Source organism: Cuculus canorus, chromosome 27, assembly GCF_017976375.1.
Source record: "Cuculus canorus isolate bCucCan1 chromosome 27, bCucCan1.pri, whole genome shotgun sequence".
Lineage (NCBI taxonomy): Eukaryota > Metazoa > Chordata > Aves > Cuculiformes > Cuculidae > Cuculus > Cuculus canorus.
In genome coordinates, this window is record NC_071427.1 from 4,661,602 (window position 1) to 4,673,694 (window position 12,093).

Below are 12,093 nucleotides of genomic sequence, written 5' to 3' on the forward strand. Positions count from 1 at the left end.
TGTCAAACAAACAAACCCAAAAGTAACAAACTGAAAAGTAAAACATAAATCAAGCCAATAATTGAAAACAAAAAAAAAAAATCAGAAAGGAAATCATAATAATAAAATAATACTGATATAAAAAGTGACTCCTTCCAGAACATTCCCAGTCTGTTTACCTACCTTCCACGCTTCAACTGCTAACTTATAAGACTTTCTTACGAGAGAACGAGAGAAACTGAGCTACGAGGCCAGACCAAGCTCCTGGTGGGTTTCTGCAAGTGACTGGCTTTTAAAATGCCACCCTGCCCCACTGCTGGCTCCCTGACCGAGAGCCCCCCGCCAGCAGAGCCCCAGCGGCTACAGTAAGGGCAGGTTTGGACCCCAATCTCTTCTCCTTTGCTAAGCTACCTGGACAGAGAGCAGGACTGCAGACTCCGCTGACGGATCTCCTTCCCATATCGCTCTCTCCATCTGCTGTGATAGATGCAGCACCCACACCTCCAAACCAGAGGCGCGTTGCTCCTTCCCACCTCAAGTCCCTTTCAGGGTACGGAGAAGAAAGACTCAACCCTCTTCCAGTGCTTGCCATGATGTCGTTCGCTTCTTTTTTCTCCCCCATCAGAGGCTGGCAGTGTTCAAAGCCACCTTTCCTGCGTAGCAGTCCAGCCAAAGCCACCACAGCCCAGAAACCCACTGCAGAGAGGGTCTGACCTGACCTACCCTTTCCATCCTGAAACTCATTATGAAAGCCCCAGTAAGCAGAGCCAGAGCTCCAGCTGGCACTTGGTTTCACTGTTTGCACTGGCTGCTGCGCGCGGCCGCGCTCGCTCGCTCACTCACCCTCTGCGCTCCAGCACAGGGACCTACCGAGAGGCCCTGGAGTGAGGCCTCCGTTTGGGACCGGTTGCGCTTTCTCTGGTCAAAAAGGTGGGGGTGGGTGGGTGATGGGGAAGAAAGCCCAGATCCCACCCGGGCTCCCTCCCCGTCACTCTCATCGACCACAGCATCTGGATGAAAACAGCCACCAAGTGCTGGCTGGCCACACTGGAGACGCATCTGGGGAGTTCATGGCACTGAGAGTTTCCTTCACAATCCAGCCCAACCTGCGTCACCCTGGGGACGTGCGTGGGGACAGCACCGAGGCGCTGGGAGCTGCGTGCAGGAGGCCAAGGACCGCAGCCCAAACCACCGGCTGGGATCACCTCTGCCACAACCCCTTGGCTGGAGAGGGAGCCCAGCGCAGGCGAGAGCGCCCGGCCAGCGGATCGTCATCTGCTTCCGCTGATCTCGGCTTTCACCAGGGCGATTGCTCTTTGGGATCCCCTCCCGCCCTCCCAGGGCTCCGGGATCGCCCGGAGTGCGTGCAGACCCACGCACGTGTGAGCCTGCAGCGGCAGGGTGGACTGTATTTGTGAATCCGCTTGAGACCAGCCAGTACTCACCTGAGCTGCATCTTTTACACGCTTTAAAGTTGACTGTCCAAGCCACAAGAATGACCCTTACTGACCTTGTACAATACAATGTTTTTTAACCCTTTAGGTACCATAGACTTTGTATAAGTTTCATCCACTTCACATACTGTGAGGAAGGGGGAAGGGAAGGAGAGCAGAGCTAATGGGGGAGAAATATTCTTTCTCAGGAAGGAACCGAGGGTGAGAAAGCCCCGTTGTTCCTCCACACCTGCACAGGCAGCCTCACAGCACCCACTCTGCCACCCCTGTCTGTTGATGCGTGCTTTGCACTCTGAAATTTCTGAGTGGGAGAGTTGCCAAGGAGCCCTGGGAAGGTCGTGGCTAATTAGAAAGGGCAAATCGGCCTTCTTCAACCATGAGTCTGTTCGTTTTACACTCTACGTCTCTGGTACTTGAAGAGTTAAAACCCAGCTACTTCAAGAAGAAAAAGATACTTTACCTTTAGTTTAATGGATTTTACTTTGGTTATGATGCTCAGGAGGAGCCAACCTGACAGGGAGGTGGAGGGTGATGTGCGGGGAGGTGTGCAGTGCAGGGAGGGCTGCGGCATGCAGGCACATGCTCGAGCTGAGCCGGGAGGGGAACAGCACCAAAAGCCTCGGCAGCGAGAGGATGAGGGAGGCTTTGCCGTTGCAGAGACAAGATGCCATCATGGTGTGAACCCGCCCAGCAAGAGACAGACAGACAGCGGGGCAGAGAGCTGGTGTCATCGGGCTGCGAGAGCATGCAGGCAGGCAGACAGCAGAAGAGAAAAGAAAGAAGAGCCATGGAGCGGGCCAAGGAGGAGCTGAACGGAAAAGGAGCTGCAGAAGGAAGACACAAAAGCCTGTCCCGAGCCAGAAGGTCTGTGAGCCGAAGGATGTCGCCCGGACCAAGGAGAATTGACTCGTTCCTCCAACAGCCAGCCAGGAAAAATATTTCACCGTGTTACAGGACACTGACAGCTCCCAGCTGATGTTCTTAAGCATTAAATTAATGAAACTATCCCCGGGAAAGCTGAGCTACACAGAAATAAACCAGGCCTCGTTCTGGGCAGGTGCCAAGCTAGAAAAAGCCCCAAAGCCTTCCCCTTTCCCGGATCCCCTTCAGGGAAAAATACTCAGTGTCACTAAGCCCTACGGCCATCAGTTCCCGCACTCCTCTCCCAGCCTGTTTTCATCAAACCAGAAAGCACATCCCAGACCCTCTTTTTCCTCCCATCCCCACGAATCTGAAGGAGGGAAAACCCTTGTAGAACAGAAGCAGAGTGTGGGTAAGTTTGTCACTTATTTTTCAGGCCCCTTCAGTTCATTTCCCCCCCAGTGATGCTTCCTCTGACAGTACCACACTGGGATCAGAACCGGCAGATCTGCAGCAGAGCCAGGAAAGGATTTTCTTTGGATACAGAGAGACAGTAGGAAAAAAATAAAAAGAAAAAAGGGGAAAACAGTTGAAGGAAAAGAGAAAACAAAATATCTTTGAAGGGACTGGAGGCCTGAGAAAGCCCCAGTAAGGAATTCTGTCTGTGCACAAACAGACTCTCCTTTCCTTCCACTCCTGGGGGGAGAGAAAGAGAAGGAGAGAGACAGGGAAAGGAGAGACAGACAGCAGGACGTGACAATTAAAACGGAAAGACAGGGTAGGCGCCCAGCCGAGAGCCCGCTGCTCTCCCTTGTTAAGGACTCTGAGAGATGGGAGCAGGCGCTCGCTCTCCTCACACTGGTGACCAGAGCCATTTCTGAGTTAGTTCTGCTCCCGGCTACTCCAAACTGCAGCGGAGTGATTTAGTAGAGATGAGAGGAGACAGAAAACACAAAGAACAGCTGCCACAGCCACTCATGCAGTGAAAAACCACCTCATTTAAAAGCAAAGATCTGTGAAAAGCCCAGGTTGAAATATTGCCATCCAGGGTTATTGTCCCCAGGGCAACAGCGAAGGGAGACAATCCATTAAACTAAAACCAGCACAGTTTGGTTGCATGCGCTCCATCCTGGTGTCATTAATATCCTCCCCCAGCCTCCGCATGACTCCTCTCTCCCGCTCTGCTGAAGCCCAAACGGGACCATTCCCAGCGCTCGCTGGGCCAGCAGGCCTTCTTCCCTGTGGCTACAAAGTGGCTCATGGAGAAGAGCGTGAGGACTGCTTTCCCAAAGGCTGGGGAAAACGTTGACTTTTGATTAATCACCTTCCCTTCTCCTCTTCCTCCTGATTCCCCCACCGCCTCCCTGCTCCATTGCCTGTGCCCTCCTTCCCGCCAGCGGCCGCTCCGTTCCCGCGGGTGGCCGGGCAGGCCGCTGCGTGCCGCTGGGCGCCCTCCTCCCTGAGCATGCTCAGCACCAGGGGCCAGCGCGGCCCACCACGAGCTCTCTGCTGCTCCCCACCCCACCAGCTGGATGGCACTAACTGGCCTCCCATCGCCCCCCAGGCATGCACCAGCCCCGCTCCTCATTCATATCCCGTGGGGCAACAAGGGGAGAAGGCAGCCGGTCGCGGAGGTGCCCCCCACCACCCACCTCCCTGCAGAGCAACCCCGGATGTGTGAAATCCACAGCACCGCAAGCATCTGCCCCACAGCTCCGTACCCCTGTGCCCACCATCTCTGGCTCCCTGACTGTCCTCCCCTCAGAGAAGGGTGGGAAAAGGAGAGACACCTACTAGACTGCAAGGTGCGCTCCCTGACCTCCGGGGTGAAGGCCCCCAGGCCCAGAGCCGAGCGGGCGGCCAGACGGAAGACATACTCAGTGTTGGGCTTCAGGTTTTCCACAGTGAAGGAGGTCGTTGGCTCGAAGTTCTTCAGCACCTGAGGTGGGCGAGGGGGGAAGAACAAAATAAAAACAAACAAAAAGAAGCAGAGGCGAACCCTGCCCAGAGATCTCTGCCCTGCTCCCCACTCTCAGCCACCTCGGGGAACGGAGTGCCGGGATGTTCCGTGGGGGCCCAACCCTTTGCGCTGCTCCTCCCTGGACTCACCTCACTGCCGTGGTCTCCTTCCTTATAGAGGAGCTCATACTTCACTATGATCTCTTGGCGGGGAGGGCTCCATGACAACACGATGCTCGTCTCCGTCCTGGCTTCCGCTCGGAAGTTCATCGGCTGCCCAGGAACTGACAGAGAGAAGGAGCCAACAGGACAGAGGAGGCAAGATGAGAGACAGGAGAAACCACATGAACTTGGTGAATTAGAAGACTCCTACTCTGTTTTCTTCAAAGCTTTTGTGCTAAGAGCATGTCAGCAGCAGAACACCACGCTACGGAGCAGGCAGGCCCCTCCTTTAAAGCAGTGGAGGGTTAAATCCCACTGCAGGAACAGAGCATGGCCAGCACTGCTGGAGATGGAAGAGTCCTCCTGGATCATAAGCATCTTTCTTGGCAGTGCACGATGCAGCCCTTCCAGCTAATTCCCAGGATTAAAAGATTCTGGAAGTGGGAAAGCTTGTAAGCAGCCAGTTGAGGAGGAAGGGTTTCCTCACCAGCACCCCACACTGTAAGCAAAGCACCCAAGAACATGCTGGGTGACAATCTGTAATAAAACACCTTTTTGTTCTCAGCTCAACACATCTGCTGTGAAAATCAGAGCTTTGTTTTGCTCCCCTTTTAGAAAAAGGCAAAGTAAGGCTCATCCCCACTCATCCCTGAGAAGGCAGTTTCTGGGTACAGTAAAAACAGTTCAGCTTCACCTCTGCCTCGGCAGGGACTGTTTTCAGATCTATTAAAGACATTTAGAAGCTGGAAGCAATGAGATACCTCACTTCGAAGCATGGCACAGCAGAAATGTATTCTCTTTGCACAACGGCTTGCCCCACCCATTTAAGCAACCTTTCCGACAAAAAACCGGATCAGAAATCACGCACAGGCCCTTTGACTCCAGCCGCAGGACTCGGCTTCCTCCCAGGTTACTTCTATTTTAACCAAATGAATCAATAAAGAAAAAAAAATGCCCTGGTGAGCAGGCAGCCAGAGCTGGCCAATGCTATGAGCCAGCCCCTCTCCCTCCTGCAGCCCAGTGCATCCAAAGGTGGGGAAAGAGCTGCTCACCTCCTTGCTGCGTCTTAACCTGGATGGGGTCAGACAGAGGCCCGTCTCCCACAGAGGTGAAGGCCAGGACCCGGACTGTGTAGGTTTCATCCTCCAGAAGGCTGCCCACCGTGGTCAGGAGGCTGTCGTCCACGTTGTGCTTCTGCCAGTTGCTGACGGGTTGATCAGGCTCCATGGTATAATACACACGATAGCCACGGATCTGCCCGTTGGGCTCCACCGGTTCCTCCCATTGGATGATCATGGTGGTGCTGCTCAGCATCCGTCCCTGCACATTCCGGGGGGCACTGGCAGGAGCTTGTTCCCCAGTGCGAGTGACCACTGACTCGCTGGGAGGCCCCTGCCCGATGCTGTTGACTGCAGAGACCCAGATCTCGTACTCAGAGTTGGGACTGAGCCCCCCAATACTGTAGCGTGTGGTGGTGATGTCCTCTTTGATCTGATAGGGTCCATCCTGGCTTTTAGACTTGTATTCAATGACATAGTAGGACACAGGGTCTGGATTCCCAGAGTCCCAGGTGATGGTGATACTCGTTGCTGTCGTCTCTGTCACCACTGGCGTCCCAGGAGCCTTGGGGAGTGCTGGGAATCAGGAAGAACAGACATTTAAAAACAACCCCCATATGCTGAAATGGTGCCTAATTGGGCTACTTAGGCTGCAGGAGCCAGAGGTGCGGTACCGATCACAGCGCGGCAGTTCACTAAAGTGCTACAGAAATATTATGAACCTAGTTATACACTCTATTATCCGCCTTAAACTGCTCCATCAAAAGCGAAGCGTTCAGCTGAACATCTGGAATCATTAGCAGACTTCAGCTGCACATCCGCCGGCTCACACGGCAGAAAGGAAAAGCAGTTTTGCAGGAGCTCCTTCTGAGCACGTAATCACATCTTCTGGAACAGCGCTGGCAGCCTGGCTCCGGCGCTGCTGGATCTCCGTGCTTAGCGTGCAGGTAACGGTGAAGTGCGGACTGCGTCCTCCAGAATGAAAAAACTATCAATACTTGGAGTGCTTCCTCTCAAGCCACAAATGTGTGTTACCACTTATCTCCCCTGCCCCTCACCCCAAGATTCCCTTTGCAGCTGGCTGGGGATGACATGCTGACTGTTGGACACCTTTACAGCAAGCTTTATGTGCTTTCCTCACTAGAGGCTTTTAGACCCTTGCCAACCTCATCTTCTCTAAACTCAAGCCCCTCTGAAGCTCTAACTTCTTTCATCTTCTGACTGGGAAAGTCTGCTGATGCTCACACACAGGAGCGTAAGTGGGATTAGAACGCAAATACAATGACAAAAGGCAGAAGGTACCAGCAGGGCAAGATTCCCCATCGGAGGAGACAGGAGAGCTGGAAGCGGAAGCAATGTATCTTACACATCAGCTTTTTAAATCGATAGGATAGGACAGGGACAAGGGGGAAGGAAGAAAATACTCGGGGAAAATAAAGAGCACCTCAGCCCAGCCCCAGGCATCCTTCCGCTAGCACGTGAGCCCGTCCCCAGCGCAAAAGCTAAGGCCGAGTGTCATGTCAAGATTCACTATTCCCTACTCATTTCTGCTGCCAGGCCTTCCCTAGTCGGATGCACTGACACAACAGGATTGGTTTTCCTCAGCCCTCCCCTTCTCCAAAGCACCTCTCCTCCTCTCCCCCACCCACCCGCATCCTTTCCCGCCCGTCTCCCCCCCAGACCCCTGGTGGGCAGTGCCATCACTCAGCGCAGACACCAGCTCACACAAAGAGCTCTCCACTCACCCAACCACAGGGCATGCCGCTTGGATTTTAATACTCCCCTGCTGAGGACAGAATAGATTGAAGATTGCACCCGTGCTCCTCTCGGGAACTGCTAGCTGGAAGGCCCTTCTTGCTGAGGCAACAACGGCCTCTAAGATGCTGGAACTAGGCTCTACGGCAAGGGCACACATGCCAGAGATCCTCAGGGCCTCAGCTGAATCTCTAACCTCGGAAGAGGATGGCATGCAGGCTTCAAGCCATCCAAGGCTCCTTGCAAACTGTCCAGCCACCCCCAAATCCCAGGCCAGAAACAAGCATGCAGGGGTTTGAATCACAGTTTTCTTCACAACAGTCAGCTCAGCTGTCCTAAAGCGAGGGAAGATCACAAGCTACCACCTTCCCCTTCACTGTGGGTTCTTGGTGTGTGGGATCCTGATGCGTGCACAGATCCCAGCACAAGGCGCTTGTGGTGCGTATCTGTCCTCCTGCTCATGCTCGCACACCTACATACGTACATACAAGCGTCTACCACGAGCCAGGCCCCCCACGCCCATACAGCCACGCTGCTCCTCTCCCATGCACACACTCACTCGTGCACGGCTACCTTTGTTCATGCGGAGCTGCATCCCCACGCTCCTCCCATGCGGATCAGGCAGTTGCGGGCTCATCCCATGCCGAAACACAACGACACAAGCAGAAACAGCTACCCAGAGCCGCACAGTGCCATTCGCACTCATGCTCCGGCGGCGGCTGACAGGCACGACCACGGATCTACAAACGCTCACATGCAGAACACGACACGTGCTCACATTTGCATTGCACGCGTGCTCAGATGCTCTGTTCTGGCCATGCACCCAGCACGTGACTTGCACGTCAAGAACCCATGCAGCGGCTCGCAGCGGGTGCATGCACGCTCCTACGGCCGTGCAGCGGGGAACCCACGCACTCGCTCACGCAGGCGTGCTCACACTCCCTTACATTTCACCGTGATCTGGGCAACGGCTTCTATGACTCCCAGACTGGACATGGCCACGCAAGTGTAGTTGGCTGAGTCCTTGACATCTGTGAGCTCCAGGACATTGCGGCCCACAGGCATGTCGTCTTCGGGCGTCAGATCCTCCGCTCCCTGCATCCACTTGACGTACGGCATGGGCGAACCCACCGCCACGCAGGTGATGTTGACGTTGCCACCGGGCATGATTTCATGGCTGACGGGTAAGATGGAGAAGCGAGGGGCCACGCGGCGAACTGTGGACGAGACGCACAGAGGTAACAAAAAAACAAAACAAAAAAACCAAAAGAAAACAAAGAAAAAAAAAAAAAGGAAAGAAAGAAAAGAAAAAGAAGGGAGAAAAAGAAAAAAGAGCAAAAGATAATTTCAATATAGATGGGGTTTGTCATCATTTGTTTTCTTCCTTCATCAAAAACAAAACAATAAACAAATAAATTAAAAAATCAAAAACTAAACCAAAAAAAAAAAATTAAACTTTAAATAAATTTTTACTTCACAAACAATATAGAGAATATAGACATAAAAGCGATATTTCATAGCAACAGGGTTCCATTGATCAAGATTAGACCCATCACAGCACAGATAAAGACACAAAAATTTATTAGCAATTTCTCATCTTTACTGGCAAGAGCTGGCATGGCGAGCGCTGAACAATCTCCTCCACCGCCGCTGGGGCCCCCAGCTCCCCGCTCCGCACCCCAGGAAACCTGCTCCTCTCCCTTTTCCAGCAGAGCCCGACTCCCGGATCACCTTCTCCCCATTAAAACCAAGCAGCCCCTCCGCCGCCCGCCCGGATGGCGCAGGGTCTCGCCCGAATCGAGAGGGGCCCTGTCCCACCGGCCGGGGAGGGGTGAGGGGAAGGCTGGGATGGAGAGGGAAACTTCTCCAGATTTGGCCTCGTTGGAAAGGCCTAAATCTTGTAGTGACCCAGAGAATCCACCAAAGAGAGAAGCCTCGCATCCCTGGATGCCAGAGAGACCCCGCTTGGAAAGCAGAGAGGGAAAAACCACAAAGAAGGGAGGAGAGGGAGTCCCTGGGGTGGGATAGAATTTAGTGTCTGCGTGTGAGAACCGCCCGGGGGATGCAGCCCCCCCAGAGCCAGAGAGAGTGGAAAAGATGAGAAACTCTAATGAAATTTTTGTGGTTTTCGGGTATAGAAACCCTAACGAAGCCTCTTTAAAATCTGACACGGTTCCATCGATAGATGCAGCTCTCAGAGTCACAAACATCATGCAAAATAGGTAAAAAAGAGAGAGAGAGAGAGAAAGATAGAAAGAGAGAGAGAGAGGAAAATGCAGAGAAATATAATTTATGGGCGGCTAGCAAATGCCCACATGGATACCGAATAGAAAGAGAGCGACAGAGAAAGGAAGGAAGACAAGGAGAAGGAGAACAAGGAGGGGAAGGGAGAAAGAAGAGAGAGAAAGAGAGGGAGGGGAGGGGGAAACCCACTTTAATGCTGCATACTTTTTCTAGCTGATGTGACCCAATGTGGTGGCTCACATTGTCACATCTCAGCCCTGGCGGAATAATAAATAGAATAGAATTAATAAGAAAAACAAGGTAATGAAACTTTAACGTTGAGAAAACAGTGACATGTTCTGTGCATCTCCTTAGCAGAGAGGTGGATGCAGCTTCCAGACCTTACACGGGGAGAACATGGACGCAGAGGGGAGGATGTGGTTTCTGTGGCTCCATTTTCTGAACTACCGGGGCTGGAGGGTCGGAGTGGGGGTTCTTCCTTAGGGGTGAAAGCAGGAATGGGCAGAGGAGAAATGCAAGTGGATCAGAGGGGGCCTAGGGAGGGATGCGAGGGCAAGGTCCCATCCCACAGGCAAAGACTGAAGGATACGGCAGCCAAGAAGCCACAGGCATGGCAGCAGCCCAGGGAGAAAAGGAGCGCGACGTTCCTCCAGCCTCAGAGACAGCCATGCAGTGATGTCCCTCAGGTGGGGTGAGCGAGGGGCAGGAGATTAGGAGTGCCGCAGGCCTGAACAACGTCTGTCCCTGCTGTCCTTAACCCGGGTTAACTGAGCACCCTTAAAAAATGAGTGGCAACTGCATCCATGCAAAGCAATGCAAAGGACACCAGAGCTCAGCCGGTCATCGCTATACCCAGGTCCCAGCGCCTTCAGATGTCCCCTGGAACCAACACCTTGGTTTTTTCTAGGATTTATCTTCCAGCCCACTTCCCCGTCTGCTGCTCAATGTTACGGATCTTTTCAGACGGGAAGAGCGCCTCCAGGAGAGGTAGCAGCTCTTCTCCACTTACTGGGACTTCGTTTAACAAAAGCCAAACAGCCTCTACTTCCTGCGAGCTGGCAAGAAAGTGCCTTCAGAGCGAGCTGCGCTCTTCCCATCGTGCTGTCAGATCCCTTCCTGCAGTTACCAGTAGTCAGGAACCAAAGGCAAGGAAGAGAGGACTTCCAGATTTGCGGCATTAGGAGCTCAGAGATGTCAAAGGAGAATTCCTGCATGCGTGGGTTTGCTGGGAGAATGGACAGCATGCCCTCACCTCCAACGCAGTCGGGGAAAGGACTGGAGAGCGGAGGAAGACTTCACACTCACCTGGATACTAACACTAGGAGATGACTTTCTGCTGACAGAAAGGTATAAGGAGAACGCTGCAGTATTTGTACAACTTCAGGCACCAGCATGGGCTCAAGAGAGCAGGCAACGCGCTCCTTTCTCCCTCCTGTCACACCACCATGGAAGACTTCAGCCCTAGACGTGAGGGGACGTCCCTGTTGCCTATCTCATCCTTCTCCCCACTGTCTGCTTCAGGAGGAACCACGTTTCAGAAAATGGAGCCACGAGAAGACCACACCAGTCACAATCTGAGACAGGATGGAGAGAACTTGAAAAGAGACAAGTGGGGTCAACATGCAGACAGATCTGGGTGGGGATGACTCTTCTGAGGAGGGGCTGACATGTAACCTTCTGGAGAGGGGAGGCAAGGTGGGAAGAGGTGAGGAGGAATGGGGAGACATATGCCGGACAAGATCTGGTCAGCAAACAGCATCAACAGCAACAAACAACGGCAGGTGGGATGCAAACACTGAGTTGTCATGGAAACAGAACAAGACAATTAATTCAAACGGAGGCCAATCACAACGTAATAAAACTGAACGGAAAAAAGAAAGGAAAGGAGAAAGAGGAAAAAAAGAAAAAAAAAAAAAAAGGAAGAACAAACCAGAATTTAATAACTGAAAAGCATCGTTTGATGTATGGTGGAGTGCTGAGAATCGGAGTCTGAAGGGACCAGACTGCTGCTGTCTGCGTGGCTTTGGGTGGGGAAAGGGACAAGATCCACTCACAAAACACAAGCTCAGGGCCAGAGAGCCGGAACTGTGCCAAGCATGCTCCCAAAAAACTGGGAAGCAATCCTCCCCACCCTCCTCGCAGCACCCCGGGGTTCAGGACAGCTTCGTGGGGCCTTAGGGCAGCATCATTTTTCAGTCATTTTAAGGGCATTTGTCACACTTAACAATGGGCAGCAGTCCGCGCGCTTGGATGCCGTTCTGCGAGAGCGCAGAATCTGGACTGGGGAGAGCGGCAGGCCAACGCAAGGACAAGAGGGGCAGCTATGATTTTCTTGTGCATCCTGGTTTAAAAAAAGCTACGCACTCCTGTGTGTGCACAAATATACAAACATCCACACAGCAGTCTAGGATGTGAACACAACTCCCAACATGAAATACTGGGAGACCTCAGAGAGTCCCCAGCTATGGCCCTGCTATGGCTCAGGGCTGCGACAACCGCAGTTGCGCTAAGAGGAAACACTGGTAGGGCTCATCTCTGGGTACCCAGAACCAGCGCATTGCTCTTTATTTTAATTGCTCCACCACTCCGGTTTGGCTGCTGACATGAGGTTTGTCAAGCTG

General features: G+C 53.0%; 1 protein-coding gene across 14 annotated transcripts in view; it reads right to left on the bottom strand.

Moving 5' to 3' along the window:
• Positions 1 to 12,093, bottom strand: part of PTPRS (protein tyrosine phosphatase receptor type S) — a 158,717-nt gene that overhangs the window by 38,160 nt on the left and 108,464 nt on the right. For all 14 annotated transcript variants that reach the window (XM_054050060.1, XM_054050062.1, XM_054050058.1 and 11 more), the window contains 4 exons: positions 8,176 to 8,445; positions 5,468 to 6,049; positions 4,404 to 4,537; positions 4,089 to 4,233 (listed from right to left, as the gene is read on the bottom strand). In XM_054050060.1, coding sequence (XP_053906035.1) covers positions 4,089 to 4,233; positions 4,404 to 4,537; positions 5,468 to 6,049; positions 8,176 to 8,445 — 1,131 coding nt within the window. The remainder of the gene's footprint in view (positions 1 to 4,088; positions 4,234 to 4,403; positions 4,538 to 5,467; positions 6,050 to 8,175; positions 8,446 to 12,093) is intronic.